The sequence below is a fragment of the Mus musculus genome, chromosome 5, assembly GCF_000001635.26.
Source record: "Mus musculus strain C57BL/6J chromosome 5, GRCm38.p6 C57BL/6J".
Lineage (NCBI taxonomy): Eukaryota > Metazoa > Chordata > Mammalia > Rodentia > Muridae > Mus > Mus musculus.
Window position 1 is genome coordinate 108,476,761 of NC_000071.6, and position 16,761 is coordinate 108,493,521.

At 42.5% G+C, this 16,761-nt stretch overlaps 1 protein-coding gene across 4 annotated transcripts in view; it reads left to right on the forward strand.

Annotated features, from left to right (window-relative positions):
• The window catches only part of Pcgf3 (polycomb group ring finger 3), a 45,718-nt gene that overhangs the window by 15,502 nt on the left and 13,455 nt on the right, over positions 1 to 16,761 (forward strand). For all 4 annotated transcript variants that reach the window (NM_001377001.1, NM_001377000.1, NM_172716.5 and 1 more), the window contains 3 exons: positions 1,543 to 1,598; positions 9,380 to 9,487; positions 11,076 to 11,164. In NM_001377001.1, the coding sequence (NP_001363930.1) occupies positions 1,543 to 1,598; positions 9,380 to 9,487; positions 11,076 to 11,164 (253 nt within the window). The remainder of the gene's footprint in view (positions 1 to 1,542; positions 1,599 to 9,379; positions 9,488 to 11,075; positions 11,165 to 16,761) is intronic.

Genomic DNA, 16,761 nt, shown 5'->3' on the forward strand with positions numbered 1-16,761 from the left:
TGGCTTCATCTGCCCTCACCTCTTGCCTGATTCTCTACTTGCAGAGTATGGTGAGCACCTGTAGGCGCTTTGGTATTATGTAAAGGGGTTTATTGGCTTCAGTTTAATTTCCGGATTTAGTGTGGAAGATTGGGCAGCCAGGACTAGCAGAGATGGTCTAAGCCTGTGGTAGAGACCTTGCAGAGAATGTTGAAAATGCCACTGTCAGCCTGGAGTGTGAGCATGTTCATTTTGAAGAAGCAGATCCATTTTGAGAACCTTTCACTCAAGAAGTTCCCTGTGTTATGTGTGCCACTTACACACATTTCCTAGCCCTCTTACTGGGCTCCCAAGGTAGACAGAGCCTGGTGTCATTGCCTGGTACCCAAGTGTTGGGAGTTCTGGTCTTGACCTGTGAGTTCCAACAAAAGCTAGGTGGGCGTGGTAGTTGTCAAGGTCATCAAATGCATGGAGGGTCCTGTCATAGTTTTCTTCTCTGTTGCCGTGATAAGACACTAACTGAAACCAGTCTTGGGGAGGAGAGGGTTTGTTTGGCTTATACTTCCAGGTCTCATTTCATCGCTGTAAGAATCAGGGCAGGAACTGAAGCAGAACCATAGAGAAAGGCGCTTACTGGCTTAATCTCCATGGCCTGGTCACCCTGGTTTCTCATACAAGTTTTGATCACCTGCTTAGGGCTGACATTGCATACAGTAGGTTAGGCTCTCCAATATCCGTCACTAAGACCCCACCCCAACCCATGGCCACAGACCCAGTCTAATGGGGGCAGTTCCTCAATTGAGGGTCCCTTTTCCCAGACTATCCTAGTTTGTGCCAAGTTGGCAAAAACCAGTCAGCACAAGCTCCAGTCTACAAAGTCCAAATTTGCACCTGAGTGCGTGCATCCTGGTCTAGGTGTGGACCATCTTCCTTTGTGTGGATAGAGGCAAGGAGGATTAGAGCTCTATATGACTCTCATACAATATGTAGTCGGGCCTCATAGCCAAGAGTTTGCAGAAGTTGGTGCATGCTGTGAGTGACGTTAAATGGCTGCAGTTACACTAGGACTTGCCTGTGACTAAGCCCAGGTTGGCTAGATTCCTGTGTATTTGTTGAAGTGTAATCATTGGTTCCTGGATTCATATAGGCTTATAGAGTAAGGATTAGAATTTAAAATCTTTCGAAAATTAAGAAATTCTCTAACACTTTTATCAAGAATATAATTATATAATTGACATAATTATACTGAATGCTTAAAAGTAGCAAACTATAATAGGACCATATGTAGATAAAGTAGTTCTGCACTTTTGTGTTTGCCTGTGTCCAACAAGTTGAGCCTAACCCTTTGTCCAACATACTAGGGATCAGGGCACTGTTCCCAGCATGACCTTCTCATCCCAAATAGCTGGAACCTAAATTAAATGATGCATCAATTCAAATCCTAGATATATTTTAGTACATGTTTTTCATTGCATGCTAGAAGGAAAATCCAACCTTGAGTTGTTAAATATGTAAGTAACTATAGTATTTACATTGGTTGATGCCCCCACTTCTCTTTTGCAGTCATGACAGAACCATGCAGGACATTGTTTACAAGCTGGTGCCAGGCCTCCAGGAAGGTGAGTTGAAACGCTGCTCAGCTTGAGCTCATAGCTGGGGTTTTGCCTCTTGGACCTAGACCCTTTCCCACGTGTCTTAGTTCTAGATTCTCCATTGTCTTCCTGTGATACATAGGCTGTGTAAGTCTTAAGAAACAACCAGGGCTGGTGAGATGGCTCAGTGGGTAAGAGCACCCGACTGCTCTTCCGAAGGTCAGGAGTTCAAATCCCAGCAACCACATGGTGGCTCACAACCATCCATAACAAGATCTGACTCCTTCTTCTGGAGTGTCTGAGGACAGCTACAGTATACTTACATATAATAAATAAATAAATATTAAAAAAAAAAAGAAACAACCAAGAATAGCTTGAGATAAAACGCTGAGATCTTCAGAAGCATTCACAATAGAATTGTATAAGCATATAGCCAAGTACAATGATTTTGCTAATTTTGTATCCTACTACTTTGCTCAAAGTGTCAGCTGTAGGAGTTTCTGGGAAGAACTTTTAAGGTCAGTTATGTATATTATCATATCATCTGCAAATAAGAATTGTTGACTTCTTTCCTTGTTTGTATCCCCTTGATCTCCTTCAGTTATCTAAATGCTCTAGCTAAGACTTCCCGCACAATATTGACTAGGCATGGAGAGAACAGACAGCCTTGTCTTATTCCTGATTTTAGTAGAAATGTTTTGAGTTTCTCTCCATTTAGGTTGACATTGGCTGAGGGCTTGCTATAAATCACCTCTTTTATGTTTGGATGTGTCCCTTGTATCCCTAGACTCAGGACTTTTATCATGAAAGGGTATTGGGTTTTGCCAAAAGCCTTTTCTGCATCTACTGAGATGATCGTGTGGTTTGTGTTGAACATTCCTGTACCCCTCTGGGATGAAGCCTGCTTGATCGTGGTGTATGGTCCTTTTGATAGGTTTTTGAATTTGGTTTGCAGGTATTTTATTGAGAAACTTGCATGTTCATAAGGGAAGCTGGTCTGTAATATTCTTTATTGGTTTACATATCTGGGTAACTGTAGCCTCATAAATTTGAAGAGAGTATTGGTGTTAACTCTTCCTTGAAAGTCTGGTAGAATTTTGTGCTAAAACAGTTTGGCCCTGTGATTTTGGGGGGGAGGGGGGCACGCAGAGATTTTAATGACTGCATTTATTACAACATGGTTTATATGTTTGTTTAAACTATCTGGTCTTGATTTGACTTTGATAGATGGTATATATCAGGAAAATTATCCTATTAAATTTTTTTCCAATTTGGTAGAGTATAAATTTTTAAAGTATGTCCTGTGGTTCTCTGCATTTCCTTGGCTTTTGTTGTTATGCCCCACTTTTTATATCTAATTTTGTTAATTTGAAATGTCTCTCTCTGCCTTTTAGTTAATTTGACCAAGGGTTTGACAAAGAACTAACTCCTTGTTTCATTTTTTTTTTTGTACTGTATTTTTGTTTTTATTTTATTGATTTCAAGCCTGAGTTTGATTATTTCTTGCCATCTACTCCTTTTGGATATTATTCCTTCTTGTTCTAGAGCTTCTGCGTATGCCATTATGTTAATAATATGGAATCTCTCCAATTTTTTAATATAGTCGCTTAGTGCTATAGACTTGCCTCTTAAAATTGCCTTTATTGTATCCCATAAGTTTGGGTATGTTGTATTTTCATTTTCACTCTATTCTGAAATGTTTTTAATTTCTGTCTTGGCCCATTTTTCATTCAGTAGTGAGTTGTTGAGTTTCCATGAGTTTGTAAACTCTCTGCTGTTTCCGTTGTAGTGACACCCAGCTTTAATCCATGGTCAGATAGGATGCCAGAGGGTTATTTCAGTTTTCTTGTATCTGTTGAAACTTGCTTTGTGTCCAAATACGTGGTCATTTTTAGAGGTACTGTGTTTGGGTGAAATGTTCTGTAAATATCTGTTAGGTCTGTTTGATTTTTAAAGTTGTTAGCTTGAGTGCATCTGTTTAGTTTTTCTCTGGATGACCCCTCTCTTGGTGAGATTAAGGTATTGAAATTACTCATTCTCACTGTGAGGGTCAGTATATGATTTTAGTTGTTGTCATGTTTCTTTCATGAACTTTGCCTTGTTTTATCACATAGATGTTAAGAACTGTAATATCTTCTTGGAGGACTTTTCCTTGGAGTCTATATAATTCTTCTCTGTCTCTCTGGATTAGTTTCGGTTTGAAGTCTGTTTTATTGGCTACATTGGCTTGTTTTCTTGGATCCATTTGCTTGGAATCTTCTCATCCTTTACCCTGAGCTGTCTGTCTGTCTGTCTGTCTGTCTTTGATGTTAAGCTATATTTCTTGGATGCAGCAAAAGGAGTGGTCCTGCTTTTTTCTTTTTCTTTTTTTTTTTTTTTTTAACCTGGTCTGTTCATCTGTGTCTTTATTGGGGGAATTGAAGCCATTGATGTTGAGAGTTATTAATGAGCAGTGTTCATTGATTCCTGTTATTTTGTTGTAGTATAGGTTGGGGGTCTCCCCTCCCCCCCATTTGATGGTCTGAGATTATATTTATATATATATATATATATATATTTTTTTTTTTTTTCGAGACAGGGTTTCTCTATAGCCAACTCACTTTGTAGACCAGGCTGGCCTTGAACTCAGAGATCCACCTGCCTCTGCCTCCCGAGTGCTGGGATTAAAGGCATGTGCCACCACGCCCGGCTTGAGATTTTATATTCTTTATGCTTTCTTTGGTGTGGTTAACTTCTTCAGGTTGAAAGTTTTTCTAGTGTCTTCTGAAGAGCTGGGTTTATAGATGATACATGCTGCTTAAATTTGGTTTTATTGTGGAATGTCTTTCTTGTGATTGTATTATTTCTTGTGACTTAAAGTTTTGCTGGATATTGTAGTGTGTCTAGTCTCTTAAGAGTTTGTAGAACATCTGTCCGAGTCTTGCTGGCTTTTAGATTCTCTGTTGAATAGTCAGGTGTTATTCTAGTGGTTCTGTCTTTATATGTCTCTTTTCCCTTGTAGCTTTTTATATTCTTTCTTTGTTCTGTATGTTTAGTATTTTGATTATTGTATGTCATGGAAAATTTCTCTTCTCATCCAGTCTATTTGATGTTCTGTATGCTTCTTTTGCCTCCTTCTTTAGGTTAAGAAAAATTTCTTCTATGATTTTGTTGAAACTATTTTCTGTGCCTTTGCCCTGGGTTTCCTCTCCTTCTTCTGTTCCTATTATATGTAGATTTGGTCTTTTCATGGCATCCCAGACTTCCTGGATGTTTTGTGCCTGGAATTTTTTTCAGTTTAAATTTTCTTTGGCCAAGGTATCCATTTCTTCTATCTTGTCTTCAGTGCATGAGGTTCTCTCTTCCGTCTCTTATAGTCTGTTGGTGAGGTTTGCCTTTGAGGTTCCTGTTTATAAATTTTTCATTTCCAGCTCCCTCAGTTTGGATTTTCTTTTTTCTGCTCTCATGTCTTAAACAGTTTTCTTCATTTCATTCTACCATTTGACTGTATTGTCATAGATTTCATTAATAGATTTATTCATATCTTTAAGATTGTTGAGCATATTCATAAAGGCTATTTTGAAATCCTTGTGTGTGCTTCAGCATTGCTCCAGGCCTACTATAGTAGGGTGGGTGGGCTTTAGTGGAGACACATTGTCCCACTATGGATTAAAGCTGGGCAAGAACAATAGAAACAATGGAGAGTTTACAAACTCATGGAAACTGCATAACTCATTACTGAATGAAAAAAATAAGTCAAGCTAGAAATTATTGTTTTTATGCTTATGTCTAGGTGCTAGGTGTATCTGGATTTGGAATAATTGTAATTTTAGGTGTTGGCATCTAGTCTTTGTTGAATGGATTTTCCATTTCATTCATTCATTCATTCATTCATTCATTCAGTTTCTGTTTCTCTCTGTAGATCTTAAGGGTGTGTGTGGTTGTGGGTTTTCTGGTAGGGAGTGCTTCTGAGACCCTGCCAGGTGTGATCACTGGGGGTCCCTGGGTAGAACTTGTAAGTGGGGATGGGCCAAAAGGGAGGGAGCGGCTGAGAGGGTGCACAGGAGGAAGGCTGGGTCTACCATGAGGAGCTGTAGGCTCCACAGTGAATGGGAGAAGAGAGGAAGACATGCCCCTGCAGGTGTTCTGCTACAGGCTTGGGGATGAGACTGCAGAATTGGAATTGGAGGGTGCCAGGGAGAGTGAAGATTGCCTGCCTGTTTCTCTGGCCAGCATAGCCTGTGGGTTTCCAGGGAAAAGCTGCCTCAAGTGTTGGCCAGTGAGACAAAGAGATGGAGTGAGAAACTGAAGTAATAACTTTTAACTACAGTTGAAGAAGTGCCCCCCCCAAAAGGATTTGATTTTTCTTATCAGTAGGCTTTCATTACAAAGAACATACTTCGTTGTCATTACTGTATTTTGATTGATGAGTGTTCTGTGGCTGAACTGTAGAGCCCCAGTCTATCTCCAGTCCCTTGTTACTAAATTTTGAATTTCATCTACAGTAAGTTGTGGAAATTTGTTCTCTCTTGTTACTGAGCTGGAATCAGCATTTCAGTTTTGCCCTTGGGTCACAGAGCTTTAGGTTTGCTTTGCTTCTTTACATAGAAAACCTATAGCAGCCGGAGCTTGATGCTGAGTGGGGCTGGTGTTCGTAGAATCTGGTTTGCTGGTGGTGAGTGTAACTCAGCCTTTCCCCATGGGTTGCACCCACTGTGGGCCCAGCAGACACACCTAATTCAGGTTGACTCAATTGGCAGAGTGTTGTCACTGGGAATGGTAGAGCCGGAGCCAGTTGTGCTCTATAGTCTGTCTCTTCCATAATCCACATCATGGCACATTCTCCTTGCCACTGCACTGCACCGTTTACAGCGGTTGCGTAAGATTCCGTGGGGTGAGTGACCCTGCTCTGGTCCCAAGGTGCACCTGTTGGATTTACTCTGCCTGTTGATTTTGGACAATGCTGAAATATTCATGGCCTCTGTAGGAATATCTGCTGGACAGAGGAGACCCACGTACTAAAGACCACACTTAAATGGCTCAGCTCCAAGTGTGGTCATGCAGCAGTTAAGTTGTTTGTGATTCTTCAGTTTACAAGTAAGATATCCTTACACATGGATCTGCTTGCCTTTAGAATAGATTACTAACAATGGCTAAATTCTAATGTATTTTAGATATATTTAGATGTATAATGCCCAAACAATTCCAATTAATGTTTCTGTATCTGTTTGTTTCTTTGTTTTAGTGGGTTTTTGTTTGTTTGTTTGTTTGTTTGTTTGTTTGATAGGGTCTAACTATCCAGCTTTGGCTGGCCTTGAACTCATTGAGTCCACCTGTATCAGCCTTCCAAGTGCTGGGATTAATAGGCCTGTGCCAACATGCTTGGCAGTGTTTCTGTGCCTGTATATACCTAATATTGGGCACATTAGACTTTTTTTCTGTGACAAACAACCGAGAGAAGTGATTTTGTCATAGAGTTTTAGGATTGTCATAGAGTTTTAGGATTTTAAGTCCATGGTCCTTTGGTCCCATTATTTGGGGGTCATAGTGAAGCAGAAGAGGATCATGGAAGGTTATGGCAGAGCAAAGTTGCTTACATCATGGTGGCCAGGAAACACAGGAGTAAAAGCAGACAAGAAGGCCTAGGAGCAGTTACTCTCCAGAAGCATGCAGGAACCTACTTCCTACAGTTAGGCCCTGCCTTCTACGCCTCCCAGGAATGTCATCAGACCGTCCTAGGAAGTTAGGACTCTCCTGATCTAGTCACCTCCCAAGAACCCGCCCCAGAGTTGGCAACCTTAAACATGAGCCTTCAGAGGACATTTAACTCAGCCATATACTGGTGGGTTTTTGTTTTTGTTTTTATCCTTTTTAATTAATGCTAAGTGAGAGTTAAGGAAGTAGGCAGTAATCGTGGTGTCAGAAGCTGAGTTATTTCTGCCTTTGGTGAGTTCCTTATTATTGATCTCTGGGCTTTTGGTGTTCAGGTCACAGTTGTTTTTGAGGCCACTTTGGGTGGCTTCCCTTTGTCAGAAACTGTTCCATGCTCTGGTTTGGGGGCTGCCTTCCATACAATTGTATATGGGAACCTCTCTTTCTCCATTTATTTATTTTGTGTATGTATGTGTACATGTGGGGATGCATGTGTCTGTGTCCTGGTATATGGTGCTGTGGTTGGATATATAAGTCAGGGGACAACTTGCAGGAATCAGTTCTCTCCTTCCACTTGTGGGTCACAGTATCAAACTCAGATTGTCAGGCTTGGTGGCAGGCATTTCTAACCACTGAATCATTTCTCTGGCCAAACACATCTTTAGCTGATACTTTTGCCATCTTCTTGATTGAGCCCTTGCTTCCCTCCACTGTAGAAGGGTCCTGTTCTGACCAGATACACAGCTTATACAGCCTCATACTTGTACGGTTAGGGTTTGTAAAGCATCTGTTCAGGCTAGATGCTAGGGTTCTAAGGGTTCCAGGTCTTTAGGAAAAACAGATAAGCAGATGAAAAGTTTAATAAGGCTTGGCACGATGGCACATGCTTTTAATCTCAGCGTTCAGAAGACAAAAGCAAGATCTCTGTGAGTTGGAGACTAGCCTGGTTTACACAGTGAGTTCCAGGCCAGCTAGTTAACCCTGTCTCAAAAAAAAGTAAGATTTAGAAAAGTTTAACAAAGCATTTCTTGTTTCACTACATGTAAAGTATCTTTTACAGAGTAACTTACAGATATTTGGTTTGAATAAATCATTTTAAGCTTCCCTTGCCATTGGTATATGCTGAGCAATGGCAGGATCTGGTACATGCATATCACTTGGGTCTGAATGTTAGTCTCATGGATGGGGCTTTTGCTGTTTAAGTCAGAAGCTGTTTTCATCTCTTGTAATTGATTATTTCCTCTAAGTACAAGGTGTCAGCTTGGTCTACCCAGTGAGGGTATGCTGACCATCTGAGGACAGGTCATGCGGCTTTGTTGGCTAATGATCCCTAGGAACACAGTGATCTGAAGCCCTGGGTAGCTTCATGACTAGGTGTCTGCCTTCAAGAATAAACTTTCTCTGTAGGTTGGAGGTTTCTGTTTCCTCTTTTTCTTGCATTTCTTTCATGGCCACTACTGCCCACAGCCACTGGGGGCAGTCTTCACTCAGTACAAGACAGACATGGCCACTGGATACTGCTGTAGTCTGTGATGTGACCAAGTGACCTTGGCACACAAATACAGGTTTTCGGTACATGGTTGTTCTGGATCTGTTCTTGTCATTCAGGTGTATCTCCCACCCTCAGCCTAGTGAGAACTCTTCTTTACTTGATGGCAGCTTGTGACCATCATGGCTACAGGGACAGTGGGAGCACTCGGCAGCATGTGTAGATGTCTAAGCTGCCTGTGCCAAAATGGTATGTGGGATATAGGAGTTTACTAGCAGCCACATTGTCACTGATGATGCATGAAAAGTATCGGAGCCCCCTCCTCAGGGTCTGCCATATTCTGAAGAGTTCCTCAAACTGCCTCCCTAGGATCTGTCCTCCTCCAGGTGATGAATATCCCCATACCATCCTAGAGGGCTGAAAAGGTTAGGTCAGAGTCCTGAGCAGTATCCCTACAGCTCAAGAGCCTGTCTTGTTGCACCAGTTCTTCCCACCTTCTTGAATATGTTCTTGAATATCTGCAGCATGGTCATTAAGGTTCCCATCCTGACTTGTGCTTATTTTCTGACTAGTAGCGTCCTTCAGACCCATCATCTCATCTGCTAGTTTCTTCATGTGATGTTAGTGAGCAGTTTTACTATTTAAGTCCTTTCCTACTGAATATTAAAATTGTCTCCATTCTTAATAGCGGAAATGAGGAAACAGAGGGAATTCTATCACAAACTGGGCATGGAGGTACCAGGTGACATCAAGGGGGAGGCGTGCTCAGCAAAACAGCACTTAGATCCCCGAAATGGTGAGTAGTTGCATCAGGCCACCATACAATCCAGAGGTTCATTTATCAAGCTTTCCCTTACAGAACACTTTACCTTAGGTGGTTTTCCCAGAAAGGGACCATTTTCTGATGGTTGCTGAAAAGGTTCTTCATCAGCCCTGGTTAATGGACCTGTTAGTTAAGAGTACAAGAGAGGGGGCTGGTGAGATGGCTCAGTGGGTAAGAGCACCCGACTGTTCTTCCAAAGGTCCAGAGTTCAAATCCCAGCAACCACATGGTGGCTCACAACCATCTGTAACGAGATCTGACGCCCTCTTCTGGTGTGTCTGAAGACAGCTACAGTGTACTTACATGTAATAAATAAATCTAAAAATAAATAAATAAAATAAAATGGGACAATGTATATGTTAGGCTTTTTTTAAAAAAAAAAAAAAAAAAAAAAAAAAGAGTACAAGAGAGGGGGCTGGAGAGATGGCTCAGCGGGTAAGAGCACTGACTGCTCTTCCAGAGGTCCTGAGTTCAATTCCCAGCAACCACATGGTGGCTCACAACCATCTGTAATGGGGTCTGATACCCTCTTCTGGTGTGTCTGAAGACAGCTACCGTGTACTCACATAAATAAAGTAAATAAATCTTAAAAAAAAAAAAAAAGAGTACAAGAGATACTAGAAAATGTCTAGGGCTCATGTGGAAGAGAACAGAATTAGACAGAGGGCCTAAGAAAAAACATGGTGGATAGTCTTAAGATAAACATCTAGCTTTGTTTGCTTTATAATAAAAATCCAAATGCCAGTTGGATTTGAGCGTAAAGTTAATTGGTGCTTTTAAGTCAGTATTTAATAAATTATTCAAATCTTTAAGTATTGGCACTTTGCTAGTGGAACCATATAAGTTCCTGAGAAATATTAAGATCACCCTGTATATGCTTAACAGTCTAAGGAAAGTTGGTGCCTAGTTCCCAGTGGGAACCAGACCAGGCTGGGTGGGAGTTGGTAAGGCAGATGGAAAGGGGAGTATGTGTCCTGAGTATGTGTCCAAAAGTAAGGTTCCATGAGCCAGGCTTCTTAGAGAAGCTATGGTAAGTGCTGAATGGTCCTGGGAGCTTATCTCTGCCGTCCTTACCAATTTTGGTCACTTTCTCCATCTTCTGAGCCCCTTAAGACACACTAATCTAAAATCTACTGAGTGCCCTAAGACACATAATCCAAAACCTGCCTGACCCAGCTGTAGCTAGAGAGCCTCATCCCCCAGAGTTCCTTAGTTCCTCAGCAAACATGCAGAATGGTTTTAATTGCTATCACTGAGCTCCTCGTATGTATGCTTTCAGTAGAGTAAATGTCAACGTCATTTTTAGTATACTGCCAGGTTTCACAAATATTATAATACGGTGTTTTCACATGTGCTTTGCTTAGCCAAAATGCTTGGGCCACAAGTGTTTCTGAATTGGATTCCCCACCCCCTTCCCCATTTCAGAAAAGTTGCATTTAATATTTTAATTCTGCATTTTAGAACAGTTTCCACTTATACCTCAGAAAGTTTTATATACTAGAACTTTTGAATTTTGGGTTAGAGATATTTCAACCTGTACATTTTCTGTTTGTGCTAAAAGGTGAAACCAAAGCAGACGACAATTCAAATAAAGAGACAGCAGAGGAGAAGCAGGAGGAGGACAATGACTACCACAGGAGTGACGAGCAGGTGAACACACGTCCTCTGTGGATTTTCTGGCATCAGTTTATCCCGTGTTTGCGTACTTCATTTGAAAATGTAACATGATCAAACACCATAACGTTTTCCTCCTATTAACTCCTTAACTTTTCTTTATGTTCCTTTCATTTATTTGTTTTAATTATCAGAGCAACACATGCTGACTGTAAAACATTTCAAACCTTGTGGACAGAACTACAGTCCACAATTAGGTTATGTTTTTTACAGCCCACTGCAAATACTCACTATTACTACCTTCTCTGCTGTGCCCCCAAGGGAAGTGACCCATCAGCAAAGTGAAGGGAAATAAGCATGCAATGTTGAAGACAACCCACATCTCATTTGCTACATTATCAGGTTAAAATATATAGAAGGATCTGATACAATTCCGTATCCCTGTCTATAGAACTTCCTAGTGTATTGTCTGAGTTGTCAGTTCTAATAGTTGTGATGCTTTTGATGAAACAGGGAGCAATGAAATGCCATGACTGTGGCTGTCACTGTGCTTAGATGTTCTCTCCCAGCAGCAGGGAAACAAGTGAGACACGTAACGGGGAACAAAGATGCTGTCATTCCTAGGTGATGCTGTCTTACATACAGCCTAAGACAGTCCTCTGAAAATGGCTTACTCTGTTCCATGGGTGATTGGACCAGTGCATGTTTGGAGTATGTAAAGAACCAGTGCACGCTACCACCAAGAAAACTTGGCATGATTTCCTTGGAAGAGAAAGTTCCTTTCCCCAGTCTGACTTCAGTCATCATGCAAAAGTTGACCAGAAATAGTCAGTCTACAGCTTCCTGGAAGATGAATGTGCACGAGTAGCCAACTGCAAACTGTGAGGTGATCTTGGCCCTACCAGAAGAAACAGTAACTGAGACAGACAGTATATTCAGGCATGGAATTCCTCTGGTGAGAAGACCACTTTGACTGCCTCTGTGGGCAACAAGCACTGCAGCCATCTTGGAGTGGCCCAGTGCTCATCTGCTATGCTGATTCTGAGCCTTAGTAACAGAGGTGACACTGTCTGTAGGTGCCTTGAACAACTCTCGAGCAATACTCCTCCACCCATAACCCACCCCTGACTACACAGACCCCGCCTTGTGGGCCACGTACCTACTAGCCTTTCTGGAGGAATCGAGTCCCTTGTCACACTCAGCACTATGCTTTTGGAAGCCACTGGGTCTCTGGACCTCGCCTAGCCAGCATTGCTTATGTCAGTTTTCTGTAGGTTGGCATAGAATTGCGTTTTCTTTGTTTTACAGTTAAAAAAAAATCCCTGTTGTTGACTGCTGTAAATGTTTGCTTTTTCCTTCTTATACCATGCTACTTATTCAAGTTATTAAGGCATATATAAGGAGTGAATTTTGTTTTTGTGTTAGTTTAGCCTTTGGAGCTAAGCTCTGTGTATGTTCTTGATCTCACACAGGCTATGTACTTCCTGTGTGCCATGGGTGTAATCCCTGGCCCTGACAAGTTGTGCCCTGTGACCCTTTGTTCTGGAGAGGCATTAAGGCCATCACCCTGCCTTTTTAGATGAGTGTTTCTCAAGTGTTCACCTGAGCACCCTGGTTTGGCTCTAGTACTTCTACTCCTTTCACTGTTGATCAGAGGATCCTGCCTGTGCTGATCTCTGCATGGAGTCCATGCTTCTCCAGTGTCCAGGTTCTCCTTTGCTTTTCTGTTGCTGTGATAACATAACCAAAAGCAACTTAGGGAGGAAGGAGTTTGTATCATTTTTCACTTTATGGTCTATCATCAAGAGAAGCTAAGATAGGATCTCAAGGCAGGAACGAAAGCAGAGACCACAGGGGACCCTTGCTTGTTGACTTCCTTCCCTGACTTGCTTGTGTAGCTTTCTTATACAACTCAGGACCACCATCTCTGGGTAACACTGTCCACACTGGGCTGGGCCTATTTCCATCAATCAACAATCAAGAAAATACCCTACAGACGTTCCCAAAGGCCATTTTGATGCAGGCAGTTCCTCAGTTGAGGTTCTCTCTTCCCATATGTGTCAAAAAGACAATCAAGATTAGCCATAATAAGTCTATTCTTTGTCAACTGGACATATAAACATTATCACTATGATACCATAGCTTTTTCTTTTTGTTTGTCCCAGGATCTCATATTGATTATCAGAGAGTATAAAATACAGAATAACTTTAAAGTTCCACAGTGTTTAAGAAGTTTCATTATTTAAAAGTTCACTGTCTTGGGGACTGGAGAGATGGCTCAGTGAGTCTTTTTAAAAGCCCAAAGTCTTAAATCTGGATTACTATAAAATTAAAGTTGAGCTAAATACTTTCTTGTTTCAAAAGAGAAGAACCAGGGTTTAAAACAGTCACACTTAAGGAAAACCAAAGTCCAGCAGTGTAGCTCTAAAATCTTGTAGTTCGGTGTCTGGAATCTGGGGCTCAGGCTCTTGTGGGTTCCAAAAGACTTGGGCATCTCCTCTTCTTTGGCTCTGCCCTCTGCAGCACACACAGCTTGTCTCATAGGCCAACTCCATTCCACACTTGCCACTGTCCTTGGTTATCTTCCCACAGACCTGGCATCTCCAGTTTCAGGTCTCTACTGTAACTGGGGTTGCACCTTCACCAATAGCTCCATTTGGAAGACTCCAATCCTGTCACAGATAGTTAACTTCCTCTATGACTCTGAATCTTGGGGTTTCCACTGTAACAGAGGCTGCACCTTCATCAGTGACCCCTCCCTTCCCTGCCCCTCCAGCCTAGCCTGTCTTTAGGAAGACTCCAACTCTGCTATGCTGTGCCAAGCCTCAGTTGTCCTTTATGACCCTAATGTGCCTGAAAAAACAGTATCATGTGGGAGAGACTTCCGCATTATATGCTAAATTCTGCTGCTAGCTTAATGTGCAGCCTTCATCCCTCCAGTGGACTGTGACTTCTGCATGTTATCCTGAGGAAGTACTTGGAGGAAGATAATTACCTTCATGATGCTGGGTCTCTTACTAATCACAGCTGATGTTTTTAGCCTCAGCTGACCAGCATCAGTTGTCTCAGGAAAACAGGTTTCAGTTCAGTGGATGCTGGTCTTGTTAATCACACCTGATTCTTCAGCTCCAACTGACCGGAAATCACAGGTTTTTTTTTTCTTCCCTTTCCCTCTGCCTCTCCCTCCTGCCCCTCCTTCTCCCTGTCCCCCTTCCCTCTCCCTCCCTCTCCCTCCCTCTCCCTGACCTTTCCCTTCTCTTGACTCTCCCTTTCTCTCTCTCTCTCTCTCTCTCTCTCTCTCTCTCTCTCTCTCTCTTTCTCTTTCACTCACTCTCTCTTTCTTCTTGAATATTTTTCCTCCATTAATATATTTAGTCACTTTATATCCCAATAGTAACTGCCCCTTTTCTCCCAGCATCCCCCTTGCAAGCCACTCCCCCATGCCCCTTTCTCCAAGAAGGGGGACCCCCCACCCAGTTACCAACTACCCCCTAGCACATCAAGTCACTGCAAGATATGCACATCCTCTCTATCTGAGGCTGGACAAGGCAGCCCAGTTAGAGAAATGGGAGCCACAGGCAGACAACAGATTCAGGGACAGCCACTGCTCCAGTTAGTCCAGCACATGTATGCTCTTTGCTTGGTTGTTCAGTCTCTGGGTGCTCCCAAGAGTACAAATTAGTTGACTCTGTTGTTCTTCCTGTGGATTTCCTATTTCTTTGGGACCCTTAATCCTCCCTCCAACTCTTCCATAAGACTCCCTGTCTTAGTCAGGGTTTCTATTCCTGCACAAACATCATGACCAAGAAGCAAGTTGGGGAGGAAAGGGTTTATTCAGCTTACACTTCCATACTGCTGTTCATCACCAAGGAAGTCAGGACTGGAACTCAAGCAGGTCAGGAAGCAGGAGCTGATGCAGAGGCCATGGAGGGATGTTCTTTACTGGCTTGCCTCCCCTGGCTTGCTCAGCCTGCTCTCTTATAGAACCAAGACTACCAGCCCTGAGATGGTCCCACCCACAAGGGGCCTTTCCCCCTTGATCACTAATTGAGAAAATGCCTTACAGTTGGATCTCATGGAGGCATTTCCTCAACTGAAGCTCCTTTCTCTGTGATAACTCCAGCTGTGCCAAGTTGACACAAAACTAGCCAGTACAATTGACCCCTTGTCAACTTGACACACAAAAACATCACTAGTAAGCCTCAACCCTTACAATCTTATTCATCCCCATTCTAAATAACTTTAAAAGTCCCACAGTCTTTACATATTCTTAAATTTTCAATCTCTTTAAAATATCCATCTCTTTTAAAATTCAAAGTCTTTTTACAATTAAAAGTCTCTTAACTGTGGGCTCCACTAAAACAGTTTCTTCCTTCAAGAGGGAAAATATCAGGGCACAGTCACAATCAAAAGCAAAAGTCAATCTCCAACCGTCCAATGTCTGGGATCCAACTTACGATCTTCTGGGCTCCTCCAAGGGCTTGGGTCACTTCTCCAGCCAGGCCCTTTGTAGCACAGGCGTCATCCTCTAGGCTCAAGATGCCTGTACTTCACTGCTGCTGCTCTTGGTGGTCATCTCATGGTACTGGCATCTCCAAAACACTGCATGACCCCTTCAGTCCTGGGCCATCAATTGCAACTGAGGCTGCACTTTCACCAATGGCCTTCCATGGCCTCTCACAGTGCCAAGCCTCAGCTGCTCTGCTCAACTCCTTCATGCCTTCAAAACCAGTACCACCTGGGTGACCCTTACATATTACCAAGTCCTGCTGCAGCAGGGGTACAACCTTGGACATCTCTGGAACACAGCCTCTTTGTGCTTTCAGAAAACACTTCCCAGAAGATGTCACCTCAATGATGCTGGTCTCTTCTTAATCACCGCTAATTTCTTAGCTCCAGCTAACCAGCATCAATAGTCCCAGTAATGCAAAGTTTTTGCTTTGGTAGTTCTGGTATCTTGTTAATCACAGCTGATTCTTCAGCCCCAGCTAACCAGAACTACAGAATCTTCACATTCAAAACAGCAATGGCCCTGAAAAGAGTCTTTAATTTTCCCTCTGAAATTTCACAAACCAGACCTCCATCTTCTGCAGTGTTCTCAACATTATCTTCCAAGCTCCTACACAACATCCGACAGAGCTCTTAACAACTGATGGTTCTTCAAGCCCAAAGTTCCAAAGTCCTTCCACAGTCCTCCCCAAAACATGGTCAGGTTGTCGCAGGAATACCCCACACTGCTGGTACCAATTTGTCTTAGTCAGGGTTTCTATTCCTGCACAAACATCATGACCAAGAAGCAAGTTGGGGAGGAAAGGGTTTATTCAGCTTACACTTCCATACTGCTGTTCATCACCAAGGAAGTCAGGACTGGAACTCAAGCAGGTCAGGAAGCAGGAGCTGATGCAGAGGCCATGGAGGGATGTTCTTTACTGGCTTGCCTCCCCTGGCTTGCTCAGCCTGCTCTCTTATAGAACCAAGACTACCAGCCCTGAGATGGTCCCACCCACAAGGGGCCTTTCCCCCTTGATCACTAATTGAGAAAATGCCTTACAGTTGGATCTCATGGAGGCATTTCCTCAACTGAAGCTCCTTTCTCTGTGATAACTCCAGCTGTGCCAAGTTGACACAAAACT